Below are 15,340 nucleotides of genomic sequence, written 5' to 3' on the forward strand. Positions count from 1 at the left end.
GTGCGGCTCAAAGCGTTAATTCATCGTCAAGGTTGTCTTTTGTTTCAGGCCAGTTCGGAAAACGCCAAGTGTTGAAATTTGAAATTGTGGTCTATGAAATAAGTGGATACAAAAGCTACTGTGACGCTGTCAGAGCATCAGCAATGCAGTGCCAATATTTTTTGAAGAAATTGTTGTTGAACACAAATTCGTGTGCTAAGCAAACCAAAATGTTGGGCTTTGGAGCAGAGAGAGGTTTATTGCAGGGCCAAGGACGGAGAATGCGTGGCTCGTGCTCAGAAAACCCGAGCTCCCTGATGGTTTTAGGAGGAAGAGTTTTTAAAGGCAAAATTTGGGGTGAGGGCTGCAGGATGTGTGACTTTCTTCTGATTGGTGGTGAGGTAACAGGGTGGTGTCCAGGAATCTTTTGCTCAGCCTGAAGTTACCATCCTCTGCTTGGGTGGGGGGCCTTAGTTGCTACAGAACTCAAAGGTGTATTATTATGTGTATCCCTTGAGGAGGAACCAGGACCCTGCTTTACTGCTGCACTATTGTTTCTTGACTGCTTTTCCTTTGTTACTGCGTTCCCTTACTTCCCTAATTAGAAACTATTTGAATCTGCCCTTTGGAACTCATGGAAGGTCTAGGAGGCTGAAGACTTTTTCCTACGAACAAGAAAGGGGGAGCATGGAAAGGTTTTATACCCGGGAGAGCCCACAGGGTTCTGCTAGGTTTCAAAATTACACACAACCATTCTTTCTGGGACTATGTCATCAAGGCCTTAGCACCTCTGCTTGCATCTAAGATTATTGGGAGACGATTCTGGGGCATCTATGTGCTGCTTTGTCACTTTTTTACGTCCAGCCCCTTCTCTCTGTTCACCCCTTACCCTATCTCTGCATCTTAGCCCAAGCTCCTTCCAGCTATAGCAGCAGTGAGCTATTGTTGCAGGAGAAGGGGGGAGCAAGAGAATGGTCACATCCCAGGTCTCAGGAGAGTCCTTGGCTTCTCGCAGGAAAGAATTCAAGAGCGAGCAATAGTAAAGTGAAAGCTAGCTTATTCAGAGAAGTACACATTCCATAGGCAGAAGGTGAGAGCGGCCCCGAGTAATTTCATAGGCTAACAAGTGGGAGGATTATTCCAACTGTTTGGGGGAAAGGGCAGGAATTTTCAGGAATTGGGCCACCGCCCACTTTTTGGTCCTTCATGGTCAGGCTTGGAACTGTCATGGCACTGGTGGGTGTGTCATTTAGCATGTTAATGTATTACAGTGAGTGTATAATGAGGCTCAAGGTCTATGGGAAGTCAAATCTTGGGCCTAGCAAGTTCTAACCAGTTTATGTCATATCCTCAATGGCTGTGTCATTCTTTCAATGGCTGTGCCCTGCCCCCTTCCTTCCTGTTTCACTAAGGCAGAGACAAATCAAGTATTCCTTACAAACTTTTAAGACAATATAAGTCGGTCAACGGTAACTTTACAGATATGTCCCCAAAAGCTATTAAAACTATCCTATCAGGTAGGAATTGCTATAATTTTTTTTTAAAGATGAAAGAAATAAAATCTGAGAACCGGCCCTCCACAAATTGGCCTGCTTCCAATTAAAAGTGAAGTTTAGTGTCTTTTCATGTTAATTGGCTATTCAGAATCACCTCTTCTATGTATATTTGCCTATTGATTTTTACTCTGTTGTCATTTTCTTATTGATTTGTTGACTTAAAGACACACTACATAAGAGTTGTGAGTTCTAAGTTTTATTCGGGTTCTTGCTGAGGATCATAGCCCGGGAGGCAGCCACTCAGTTAGTATAAGCATATAGGTTAGGGGGTCCTTGGAGACAGAGAACCAGGAATGGCTTTCTTGACATGAGAGGACCCATTTTGACCTAAGCCATTTTGTCATCTAAGCCTAGCCACAATTCTTGTCCTTGAACAGGTCTCAGTAATCAGTGATCTAAAGGGAACAAAGGAATGCAGGAACAGAGAAAAGGCAGTCAAACAATAGTGCAGTGATAAAGCAGAATCCTAGTTCCTCCTCAAGGGATATACATAATAATATATCTTTGAGTTGCACAGGAACTAAGGCCCTCACTTAGGTGGAGGAGAGAATGATGATCTTGACTCTCCTGACTTCAATCAACTAAAGTTTGGACACTGTCAACTTTTGCCCCAGTTTTATGCTGAATTCTCCTCTGCTCAAGCCCCTTCTTGAATATGCATGTACCCTTAGCTTAAAACTTCCCCAGTTTTGCTGTTCCGGGGAGACACTGCTTTGGGAAAGATCCCTGGTGTTCTTTTTACTTACTGCAAGTAATAAATCCTTCCTTCTCCCCATCTTTGGCTTGGTTGTGCCTGTTGCCTCGACAGTCACCAAGGGGTGAACCCAGTTTTGTGGTGACATTAGCTCTGAGGAAATCGCTCTGAAGAGGTAGGGGAGAAGCCCTTCTATATATGATTTTTGGCTAGGAACTACATGCAGTCAGGCATACATCTTGGTAAAAGATTTACTGCTAATCATAAAGAAAAAAATGTCTCAAGTTAATCTTTTTAGGGCTTATCTCTGTATGGGAAGATGTGAGAATCCAGTGTTATTAAAATTCTTCCTGAGATATTCATCTAACTACCTATGGGGCTTGCCTATTCATGTGCATTCTAAGCCCAGAGTGCCTCATTCTGTTTTCTATTTAAATTCCTCTCAGAGTGCACTGTTGATCAGCAACTGCAGTGGATTACAATTAACCCTTGTCAAACTGGATATTGAGACTCTTTGTCTTAATTTTTCTGCATCCCCAGATTCATAAGAGCTCTTTTTACAGTCTAAGTTTTCGTCTTTTTCAGTTAAGTGTTGCGATATATGCTTCCAGTCTGCAGCTTGTTCTTACTGTTGTTGATGTTTGTGTTTTATTTTAATGTAATACGTTATGCTTGAAAAGGAAACCAAATCTTGTAAAGTTAAAGTCAAACTCATTGTAACTTGAGTTTAATCCCCATTTCAGAAAAGAATTTGAGACTTTGCAGTTACATTCTAGAAAGGGATTAATAAAAACATATCTAAAGTTTGGCTTATGCTCTTTCAAAAGGAAGTACATCTTGTGCCGTATGGGGGAAATAGGAGACCATTTTATTTGACCATAGGAACAAAACACATTATCCAATCAAGTAATACCAGGACTCAGGCTAATATTTAATTTTATCTTCTGATACCGGGGACTCTCTCTCAAACTGTTTAGAACTCAAAGGGGGTATAAAACCTGTGAACAGTCATCATCTTCAAACCCTAAATATGTGGCTGGTTTAGAAGAAAGAAAATTATAAAGATGATGACTTCTACTGTATTTCATCCAATCTAAGATAACTTCGGTTGTATGATACACTACTATTTTATGTACCAAGTTCTCCATTTAAATATGTCAAGCCATCAACTGTATGCTGTATTTTAACTTCAGAGTTATTAATACGTGGGAAAAATATTCCATCTTAGAATCGATGAAAAAAAGTTTCACTCAAGAGAGACTCAAAAATTTCCAGGCCCACTTATTAATATCAGCATACAGTGGGGCGTGGTAGAGGTGGTGAGATATTCAGTATTAAGATTTTTTTTTTTTTTTTTTTGGCTGAGTTGGGTCTTCGTTGCTGCGTGCAGGCTTTCTCTAGTTGGGGCGAGAGGGAGCTACTCTTCAATGAGGTGCTCAGGCTTCTCATTACGGTGGCTTCTCTTGTTGCGGAGCACGGGTTCTAGGTGCACAGGCTTCAGTAGTTGTGGCACATGGGCTCAGTAGTTGTGGTTTGTGGGCTCTAGAGCTCAGGCTCAGTAGTTGTGGCACACGGGCTTAGTTGCTCCGCGGCATGTGAGATCTTCCCGAACCAGGGATCGAACCCGTGTCCCTTGCATTGGCAGGTGGATTCTTAACCACTGCGCCACCAGGGAAGCCCTTAAGATTTTTAACTAAAATAATGAACCATGTAGTTCAGTTACAATTTATGTAGCATTGTAATGATACAAAGACTCAGTGCAGATATTCTATGGTAAAGTTTTATGACATTTAAGCACATGGACTAGGGAGTCACAACTGTTATGCTAACACACGCAATTTCCAAATACAAACAATCATTTTATAATAAAAATAGGTACAAAACACTTACATATTCTCACAAGGTTCTGATATAACTTTTGCTTTGTCTTCTGACTACTGTATTTATTTACATATTTAATACTTTCTATAGTGCTGTTTATTATGTCACAGTTACAGAAAATGAATTCCCTCATAAAATGATACCCATGAAAGCATGATTCCAAGATTCTTTATAGACTTTTCCCCTGAATGTCAATTCTCTGATACCAATGTAGCTGAATTTCATACCAACAACATCCCCAAAATTAAAACATACGCAGAAGTTCCTATTTATTCTCTCTGGGCTACATCCAATTGACATTCATCGGGAAAGGTATTTCCTCCTGTCTAGCATTCTATGCAGTACCGCTCTCTGATAAGTAATAAGTTGTGATTCTGAAAAGAAAACAGGTCCACATCTGCTGCAGTCTTAAGGTTTCAGTCCTATGTAAACTCTGGAGTGTAAGGAGCTATTTCCTTTCAATGACAACTTTTGGATATCTACTTTCTTCACAATTTCTCTCTATGAGTTTTCTGATGTAAAATGAGGCTGAACTTGTGGGAGAAAGTTTTCCAACACTCACTGCATCCATAAGGTTTCTCACCCGTGTGAGTTCTTTGATGTATAATAAGATGTGACCTCTGGGCAAAAGATTTCTGACATTCACTGCATTCATGGGGTTTTTCTCCTGTATGTGTTTTCTGATGTAAAACAAGGCTAAACTTGATAGGGAAAGTTTTCCCACATTCACTGCATCCATAAGGTTTCTCTCCTGTATGGATTCTCTTATGAATGATGAGGCTAAACTTGTGACAGAAAGCTTTCCCACATTCGTGGCATTCATAAGGTTTCTCTCCCGAGTGAATTCTCTGATGAATAAGGAGATATGACTTCCGGCTGAAGGCTTTGTGGCATTCACTGCACTCAAAAGGTTTCTCTCCGGTGTGAGACCTCTGATGAATAGTGAGATGTGACTTTTGGGTGAAAGCTTTCTGACACTGACTGCATTCATAGGGTTTCTCACCTGTATGAGTTCTTTGGTGTAGGATGAGACTAAATTTGATGGAGAATGTTTTTCCACATTCACTGCATCCGTAGGGCTTCTCTCCTGTGTGAGTTCTCAAGTGAGTATTGAGGAGTGACTTTACACTAAAGCCTTTTCCACAGTCACTGCAATTATACGGTTTCTCTCCTGTGTGAGTTCTCTGATGTCTAATGAGCTCAGATCTCTGGATGAAGGCTTTCCCACATTCACTGCATCCATAAGGTTTTTCCCCTGTATGTGTTTTTTGATGTAAAATGAGGCTAAACTTAAGGGGAAATGTTTTCCCACACTCATTGCAACCATAGGGTTTCTCTCCTGTGTGAGATCTCTGATGAATAATGAGCTGTGACTTATTGCTGAAGCTTTTCTGACATTCTTCACATCTGTAGGGTTTCTCTTCTGTGTGAGTTCTTTGATGTAAAGTGAGTTGTGACTTATCGCTGAAGCCTTTCTGACATACACGACACTCAAACCGTTTCTCTCTTGTGTGAGTTCTCTGATGTTTATTAAGGCATGACTTATCAGTAAAGGCTTTCCCGCATTTGTTGCACTCATAGGGTTTCTCTCCTGTATGGGTTCTCTGGTGTAAAATGAGATGGGACTTCCGCCTGAAGGCTTTCTGACATCTACTGCATCCAAAGGGTTTCTCTCCTGTGTGTGTTCTCTGATGCTTAATGAGGTCCGACTTCTGAGAAAAGGCTTTCCTACAGTCACTGCAGTTATAGTGTTTCTCTGCTGTTTGAGTTTTCCAATATTTAATAAGCTGTGACTTATGGCTCAAAACTTTCATATGTTCATTATGTTCATTGTATTTTTGTCCAGTATGAATTTTCTCATGCTTAGTGTAAAGAAATAATTTGTCATATTGATTAAATTCAACTTCATTTCTTACATAGCTTTTATTCTGAGTAATACACTCTAGATTAGGTTTCAAATGTTTCCCAAGTATGTCAGGTGTATGAGATCTTTGTGCTAAGGAGATATCAAGGTTTAAGCTCAGAGAAGATATTTTTCCAAATGCATTATCTTTGTGGTAACTCTCCATAGTTTCCAGGTTGCCATGGTTTCCTTTGTGCCAGTCTCTATGATTATCAACTTGCCAGGTGTCTTCTAGAAACGGACCAATGAATCCATAATGACCATGTAATAGAAGGAGTAGAATCTCAGCAAAGGCCAAAGAGAGAAGAGGAAAGGAGACTGTGGGTATATACCGAAAATCTGGACATTTATAAGTGAAAGGAGATAAAGAAAATGAAAAAAAAAAAAAAAAAAAAAGAAGAAGGAATAAACTACAAGAGGCATGAGAGATACACAGCATGGGAAGAAGGGAGAATTTATGAATGCTTGAGTATATAAGAAAAGAGAGCTATAACCATGGATTAGGGAGGTAGAGACAAGGAGAAGGCAGGTAAACTGAGGATAACAGGGAGAAAGATTATTTAGGAGAGCAAGTTCCAAGATGGACTAGAGAGGGATCTGATCAGAATATCTAAAACAAGGAAATGTTCTTTTTAAAACCAGGCAAAAGAGACCTAATACGGAGAGATTAGAAAGTGGAGTCATGGCGCTTTCACTGCCGAGGGCCCGGGTTCGATCCCTGGTCAGGGAACTAAGATCCCGTAAGCTGCGCAGTGCAGCCAAAAAAAAAAAAAAAAAAAAAGTGGAGTCAATGTTAATGTATATGGGAGCTCACGTCAGCTGTTCTGAGTCACATTCAGAGCTTAAAAATTTCAATATTTCTTCAGACATTTCAGAGGTACCTCTCTCTTTCTGGCCAACTAGGATTTTAACTTCCTTTTATCCCACAGGGCTGTTTTTTCACTCACCTGGATGAATCTGACTCTGGCTTTCTTCCTCTATTATCCATGGTGTTTCTTGTTCCAACCGGTAGAATGCATCTGCTTTGGTAACTTGATACCCTACTCAAGGGGAATTACAGAGGACCCATGGACCCAAATACAAGCCCTCTGTAAACTGGGAAAGGTTACATTTAAGGGGCTGAACAAATTGCATCTTGGCCAAGTAAAGGACTTTTGCTTTGGAAGTGAGAGAAAAATACTGTTAGAGGCCACAAGGTACTGAAATCTATGATGTATGAAACTCAAATCTAAAAAAGTAAGGCAGTTGTAAGCCTCCACCCCTTTCATCCCTGAGAAAGAAAAGGCAATCCGTTGCCTACATTACCCAGGGAACGCTCTCCTTACCCACTGATACTAAGTTGATATAATTTTCCAACATCACATCTTGATACAGGTTCTTCTGAACACGGTCCAGTAGCTGCCACTCCTCCCAGGTGAAAACCACAGCCACATCCTTGAATGACAGTGAACCCTGTAATAGAACATGCCTATTCATCCTAAAGGGATCATCATTGGTTCATACTAGGAAGATAAATAGGAATTTATTACTTTTCCCATGGTAAGCTATTTGACTGCTTTCTATGTAACTAGTTTTGCATTATACTTTGTAGGAAAACCAATTTTTTACTTAAAATATCCTATCTTTGTGCTTCCATCCAATCATTCACTGACTCACATGTTCATCCATTCACAAAAAAGGAGTAGAATAGAGAACATGCTTAAGTCCTTTAATCTAGAAACCACACAACCTGTGTGTATGCACCTATATGTCAGACAGTATATCAAGCATTCCTTTGTAAATAAGACTCACTTCTACCCTGAAGGAACACACTAGCTTGCAAAGAGAGAGATGTAAGTGCACAAGAGAACAACAGATTTATACATGTCAAGTAAGTATATATAAATATATACCATGTGGGCATCAATGGGGAGGAGAAAAATTGTAAAGGGTAAACTTCACAGAGGTGAATCTGGAACTAATTCTTATGAGATCAAGTCTATGTTTTACAGCGAATTGCAGAGGGAAGAGGTGGCATGGCATTCCAGAAAGAAGTAACACGAATGATAGCACAATGAAACCATGAGCATTCAAAACACTGAAAATACGTTTCCTCCTAAGTTGTGAAATTAAATGACTGAATTTAGAGCAGGTGGTGCACTCAAAACATTTTTCACTTATTATTATTTGTTAGTTATATGCTGATAATGGAGAGACTTCCAAATAAGTGGTTAAGTGTATATATGTTAAAAGAAAGTATATAAACTGTAACCTTAATTATGACAATATGTATATTTAGGTACTGTGTAGTAAAGCAGACCTGGGTTGCCCAAGCCCTGTACATTCCAAAGAAAGGCCTGTCCTTGATTTGCTCCTGGGAGATAACTTTGAACCCCTGAAATATCCAGCCTGATGAATGTTTTTATATTCCTGAGGTCTTGGGCTACACTATATCAGTGTTCTTTGTTTTTTTTGTTTTGATATATAGTTGATTTACAGTGTTGTGTCAGTTTCAGGTGTACAGCAAAGTAATTCAGTTAAAAATATATATGTATGTGTGTACATATATACATATATATATTCTTTTTTAGATTCTTTTCCATTATAGGTTATTATAAGATATTGAATATAGTTCTCTGTGGTATACAGTAGGTCCTTGTTGATTATCTATTTTCTATATAGTAGTATGTATATTTTAATCCCAAACTCCTAATTTATCCCTGCCCCCCCCCTTTTTCCCCTTTGGTAACTCTAAATCTGTTTTCTATGTCTGTGAGTCTTTCTGTTTTGTAAGTAAGTTCATTTGTATCGTTTTTTAAAAATTCCAAACCTGGAAGCTCCTGCCTCTGTGTATCTTTTGCCTTTGCTGATTTTAATCTGCATCTTTTCACTTTAATAATCCATAACTGTGAGTATAACTGCTTTCTTGAGTCCAGTAAGTTCTTCTAGAGAATCATTGAGCTTGAGGGTGAGCCAGGGACCTCAACTCAAATTCATATGAATTCACATTTACATATGTAAATAGTGACATGGGAAGTCAGAATAATACACATAAACGTTTTTGGATTATTTATCTTGATGGTAGAGAAAAAGGACTGATGGAGGACATAAGGGTTTAGCTCTATAAACTTCTAGACTATTTGAAACTTTGACACTGAGAATATTTTAAGCTTCACTAATATTGGATATTTTTAAAAGAAAGAGGTTAAGAATTAACTATGAACTGAGGGTTTACACTACATTTTTGGGTGTGAAGAGATCACGATGGGAATATTCTAAGACTTTGCTAGTAAAGGTAACTTGGAACTGTTTGTTAATTAATATAGACTGGGATTTCTTAACCTTGGCACTATTGACATTAGGGGTTGGATAATTCTCTGCTATGGAGACTTTTTTTTTTTTTTTTTTTTTGTGGAGGCTTTGTGCATTGTAGGATGTTTAGCAGTGTCCCTGGCCTCTATCTACTAGATCCCATTAATATCCCAACCCAGTCGTGACAATCAAAAATGTCTCCAGACATTCTCAAATGTGCCCTGGGGGGACAAAATCATCCCCAGATGGGAACCACTGATTTAAATAAAAAACTGAATTTTTTTTTTTTTTTAAGATTTTTTTTTTTTAATTAATTAATTTATTTATTTTTGGCTGTGTTGGGTCTTCGTTTCTGTGCGAGGGCTTTCTCTAGTTGTGGCAAGTGGGGGCCACTCTTCATCGCGGTGCACGGGCCTCTCACCGTCACGGCCTCTCTTGTTGCGGAGCACATGCTCCAGACGCGCAGGCTCAGCAATTGTGGCTCACGGGCCCAGCTGCTCTGCGGCATGTGGGATCTTCCCAGACCAGGGCTCGAACCCGTGTCCCCTGCATTGGCAGGCAGATTCTCAACCACTGCGCCACCAGGGAAGCCCCAAAAACTGAATTTTGAGGACCGTTAGTGGAAGACCATTTGATAGTCACAGAAGCCATCCATTCTTCTTGATAATCTAGGTTTCACCCCGGGCCACCAGGAGGCCATGGATTTAGGCTACACTGTTTTGAAACCCTGAAGCACTCTGATCACTCTGATTTTGGCTTTGTCAGGACACCACTGGCTTATCTGAGGACTGCTGAGAAATAACCAAACGAAACTTACCACTTTATCAGTGGCTTGCACTGAAGGCACTGAGCACTATATGATCAAAATAATGACCCATCAAAGAAATTTCTTCCTACTTAAGGGACATGAACTATTTCACTTTCCTAGAAGAGATTTCTCCTTAAAGCAAAACAAATCACCAACAATTTTTCATTATGGCCATGTGGTAAATTATATTTCCCAAAGAAGGCCACAATAGTTTATTTCCCATTCCAAAAAACCTTCTGCAAACCTTCTGCCACTCCCCATCAAGAGGTGGAGCCTATTCCCTTCCCCTTGAATCTAGCTGGTCTTAGTGACTTGCTCTTAACCAATAGACTGTAACAGAATGACAATGCTAACTTCCAAAGGTAAGGCAGAAAAGGCAGTGTAGCTTCAGTCTGTTTCTTGCAGGATACAGCATCATACTGTGAGAAGTCCAAACCACATGGAGAGGCCAAGCATAAGTGCTCTGGTCAAAAGCCTCAGCTAAGCCTAGCTTTTGAGTCATGTGATCCTGGAAAACAGACATGGGAATGAAGAAGCCTCCAGATGATTCCAGTATCCAACTTTTTGAGTCTTCCCAGCTGAAGTTCCAGACATCATGGTGTGTAAGACAAGCTGTACAGTAAAGGATTAGCACAGAAAGTCTGGATTGTCCATGTCCTGCACATGCCAAAGAAAGGCCTGGCTCTTGCCAGTTTATGGGAAGTAACCTCTAAGCCCTTGAAATATCTTTGTTTACATGGGAGCATTGGGCCACACCAAATAGTCTATTGCTATCAATGTGATTTATAGTGGAGGCCTTGGGCCACACTGTAGCAACTTGACTTCTGAAAGGGCTGGACACTAAGGTCAGCCATTCATGTGGTCAGCCTTGCCTATGTAACCAACCTCATATAAAAAGCCTAGACACTAATTAGCAATACCCAATATGTGTTGTTACAAATCATTGCTGGGAAAATAAAACAATGTCCACATGACTCCACCTGAGAGGGAACAACTGGAAGCTTCTGCCTGGTGTCTCCTGGACCTGGCCTTGTGCACCTTCCTTCGTTGCTGATTTTAATCTGTATCCTTTTGTTGTAATAATCCATAACTGTGAGTATAACTGCATTGCTGAGTACCGTTGAGTTCTTCTAGTAAATCACTGAACCTGAGGATGGTCTTTGTAACCCAGAAACATAAAGCCATCACCATAGGGTGCTGTCTCACTTTCTGACCCACTGAATCCATGAGGATGATCAAAATAAATGTTTACCACTAGACTTTGGGGTGGCTTTTTAGGCAGCAATAGATAACTGGAACAGGGGATACTAGAGACAAGTTTGTGCTCAATTTTATTAAATATTTAGAGCCTCACAGGCTATAATCTATGTTCTAACTTTAAACAATTTGTATAAACATATGACTTACATATTCTCATTGCGTCCTTACTGTGAAGTTGATCTTTTGTCTCAGTACTTTTTCCTGAATTCTGACATTTATCTTTTCATGCTGATCTGGTATAGTGTAGTCTTCGTAAATATTGAATAAACATATATTTTAAATATATGTATTTAACCTCCTAAAATCCACTGGAAAGCCAAATGGAAAATAAATATACAAAAAAAACCCAACTCACTTGGGACTTGGACATTTTCTGGAGCCCTTAGGAACAGCCAGCAACTCTAATATCTGCTCTATTGTTGATTCTGGCCTCTTCCCTGAAGCTCCAGTACAGAGTCTCTGGTGAAGGATGTAATGCTGATCTTGGTACCTTCAGTTCCTTCCTTCACTGGAACTATTTCATCCCAGGAAGCCAAGACCTGGGGGATTACAGAAATTCAGTGCTGTAATAAACTATAACTGGGAGCATAATATTTTTCTGAGTTGAGTGAGTCCTTATTTGTATGTGTGTATGTATTTTAGATATACACACATATATAAAAATCTAAAATTTAATTATGTTTTCTTCAGGTGGTAGGTTAACGTGATAAAGAAAAAAAGTAACATATTATTTGATGGTTTATTTTACAACAAACATTAACTATTTTATAATAAAGAAACACCAACAACAAAGCTATCTTCATTAAATTATGTAATTGTGCTAAAACTATTCAAAACTAGATCTACATTTAGAGAAGGACCATTATATAAAGAAATTTTTTTTAAAAAGAAAAATTTTAAAGCCTAAAATCCAGAGAAATGGTATATATATACTGGAATACTGCTTGCTAAAACGTGTCTTGGGTACTTACTATGTGCTAGGTACTCTAACTATATGAGTAGTTAGTACTGATTTTTTTTTTTTTAACAAATGGGAAAAGAATCACAGGTTGAGAAATGCCCAAGTTCACATAGTAAGTGGCAGAATATGGAGAAAAACTTAGGTCTGCCGAAATCCAAAGTCCCTATTCTTTTCTCTGAGTTAAAATTAACTGCAGCCGACTGCTTACCTGGAAAACCTACAAGAATCAATTTAAACACATTAGTAATAATAAGAGTTCAGTAAGGAAATGAAAAAGAAAATGTTTTTTTAATCATCTACTTTTATACCTATAAAATAAAAATAATTAAAAGTTCAAGGAAGCGAATTCCCTGGTGGTCCAGTGGTTAAGACTCCGTGCTCCCAATGCAGGGGGGCCGGGTTCGATCCCTGGTCAGGGAACTAGATCCTGCATGCTGCAACTAAGAGCCTGCATGCCGCAACTTAAAAAGATCCCGCATGCCACAATGAAGATCCCGCACGCTGCAGCTAAGACCTGGCACAGCCAAATAAATAAATAAATAAATATATTTTTTAAAAAAAAGTTCAAGGGAAAGAGAAGCTATCTGCAACGGCAGCAAACATAGATAAGATCTAGGAATAAACTTAACGAGCAATGTCCAGACCTATATGAATATTTTAAAGTCATGTCTATCCAAATTATTGCAAAGATTTAATATAACTTCAGCCAACATTGCAACGAGATCCACATTATATAATACTGTGCAGCTATCAATAAGACTTTGTACCAAAAGTCAGTAATCCGGAACAATTTTATCGTATAAGGTTAACTTTCTTTCTTGTACGTTAAGTTTCTTTAAAAAGGCAAGTTATAAGCCATTTATGCAGTGTTATCACATCTTTGTAATAAAATGAGTCACAGAAAAGTTTGGAAAAGGAAACATATCAAAATTTTAACAACGTGTATTTCTGGCTATCAAGATTTTGGATGTGGGAATGTCCTCTCATGCATCAGAAGGTCCAAAAAGGGAGGATCCCAGAGAAATATGCGGTAAATTTGAAAACTAGAGGGCCAGATACCACATCTTTCGTAAAAGCATTTTACCTTAGATTTTATTTAGATCTTGGTCATTACAAAGCACCGTGGAGACAGTGAGAGGAGATGATTTAGAGCAGCGGTCCCCAACCTTTTTGGCACGGGGGACCGGTTTCCTGGAAGACAATTTTTCCACGGAAGGGGGGTGTGGTTCAGGCGGTAATGCGAGCGATGGGGAACAGCCGATGAAGCTTCGCTCGCTTGCCCACCGCTCATCTCCTGCTGTGCAGCCCCGGGGGTTGGAGACCTCTGATTTAGAGGACAGGGGATGTTGGAAAGCAGGTTTTGAAGAAGGCACTAATGTAGTCTATGAGAAGTCAATGGGCTTTAAAACCCACAAAGCCCTCTAAAATGCAGAGACTGCTCAAGCTCCAACTCCCATAAATCTCTCAGGTAACAATGCCTAACTACATCATACCCAAAATACGGGCCACATGGCTACTTCATAGTTCATGACTTCTAACAGATTATCATTAGCCTATCCAGACCCAAACACCCAGATCCCCATGACTCTCAGTGACCACTGGAGACCCTCAAAGACAAGAAACAAAGCTGCCCCAAGCACTAACCTCCCCACAAGGCCACCCCATTCACTGGCCTTGGGGTGATTTGGGGAAGGATACCCCAATCACCGACCCCCTCCCCTAAGTACATCGCAAACACTCACTAAGCCAAGGACATCAAACACGCTGAACTGCCAACCAAGTATGTCTCAATCACTGACCTCCCCTCATGGACACTCCCATTAGTGAACCTTCCCAAAGACGTCCCAATCACTGACTTATGTACCAAGGATTCCCCAGTCACTGACTCTCCTGGGATGCTCCAATCGCTGACGTCCCTCTAAGGCTGTCCTAAGAACTGATCTTCCCCCAGAAGACCTTTTCAGGCTCTGACACACCCTCAAAGACACCCCAATTCCTGACGTCCTTCAAGGAACACCGAATCACTGACCTGTCATTCACCCCCAATCAACCTTCCCCCGAAAGATGCCCCAATCACAGACCTGTCCCCTAAGTGCATCCGAATCACTAGCCCACACCCTAAATCATGCCACTGATTTGCCTCCAAGACCGCTCAGTCACTGACCTCTCCTATAAATGCTAACCCCAAGCCATCCCAATCTTTCTGCACGGTACTCCAATACCCTGACCATCCCCAGGGCTGCCCCATTTCCCACCATCCTGCTCCCTCAATAACGGAATGCATCCCCTGCCCTACAAGGTCCTGCTCCTCCCACAGACTCCCCGTATCCCTCCCCTACCTCCGCAAAGCTCAACTTGATTCTGCTCCCAGGACGCGAAACTGAGACCCCTTAATAGATCCTTCGCGCGCCAGCTGGGTGGGTACAAACAGGCACAGTCCATTACTTTCTTCAGATTCACAAACCCGGCTGTTCCACCTCGCAGGTCAAGTTTATCCTCTGTAGCACCCGAATCTGCAGGCTGCCAACCATCACCCCGGGGCGTCCTTCCACCGACCAAGATTCCGTTTAGCTTTCGCGTCTTTTAGACAAAGACACTATGACAGAGTATGGCGGCGCCCTGTTAGCTGATTTATGTGGGACCCGCCATCTTCGAAAACCAGCCGTACAACCACTTTTCCTGCCCCACAAAATTTGCCTGCGTTATGTCAGTCGCTAGCGTCGCAAAGGGCAATACGCATGCTCTAGCCCATCTCCACCAGATTCAGGTATCTTCCCAGTAAGGCGCCCCAAGCCCAAAGATGTCTGTCTCCGCTTTGCAACTGGTACCTTACGAAGCTACATAACATCAGAGCGGGCACAGCCATGCTGAAAAAGGTGCTCAAATCCGTAGGGGAAAAGGAGTCTTCCTTTAGGGAGTTGGGAGCAGGTGGAGAGACTTCCGGGAATGCTTCTGAAGAAAGGTTTAGGGTCTGGAGAAGCCAAGGTGGTAGAGGAAGGTAGCATGC

The 15,340-nt window shown here is 40.8% G+C and overlaps 1 protein-coding gene and 1 long non-coding RNA gene across 6 annotated transcripts in view; one reads left to right on the forward strand and one right to left on the reverse strand.

Moving 5' to 3' along the window:
- LOC309616961 overlaps positions 1-12,875 on the forward strand; it is a 37,963-nt gene extending 25,088 nt beyond the window's left edge. The window contains exon 4 of one of the 2 annotated variants that reach the window (XR_014237670.1): positions 10,518-12,875. This is a non-coding gene — a long non-coding RNA (uncharacterized lncRNA). Of the gene's footprint in view, positions 1-7,387; positions 7,495-10,517 lie in introns of those variants that run through there. The other variant, XR_014237671.1, reaches the window with a different exon arrangement.
- On the reverse strand, positions 3-14,920 carry LOC309616844 (uncharacterized protein). 4 transcript variants are annotated; one of them, XM_082368061.1, is made up of 4 exons: positions 11,728-11,811; positions 7,339-7,465; positions 6,961-7,053; positions 3-6,244 (listed from the first exon to the last, which is right to left on the reverse strand). In XM_082368061.1, the coding sequence occupies exons 1-4, from the start codon at positions 11,740-11,742 to the stop codon at positions 4,599-4,601; spliced, it is 1,881 nt and encodes a 626-aa protein (XP_082224187.1). In that variant the 5' UTR covers positions 11,743-11,811; the 3' UTR covers positions 3-4,598. The 4 variants fall into 4 exon arrangements, with proteins under 4 accessions (XP_082224187.1, XP_082224186.1, XP_082224188.1 ...); XM_082368060.1 differs by lacking the exon at positions 11,728-11,811 and having other exon boundaries at positions 7,339-10,519; XM_082368062.1 differs by lacking the exon at positions 11,728-11,811 and adding an exon at positions 14,673-14,920 and having other exon boundaries at positions 3-7,465.
- Between the last annotated feature and the right edge of the window lie 420 nt (positions 14,921-15,340).

The sequence above is a fragment of the Balaenoptera borealis genome (assembly GCF_965194805.1).
Source record: "Balaenoptera borealis genome assembly, chromosome: 19".
Classification (NCBI taxonomy): domain Eukaryota; kingdom Metazoa; phylum Chordata; class Mammalia; order Artiodactyla; family Balaenopteridae; genus Balaenoptera; species Balaenoptera borealis.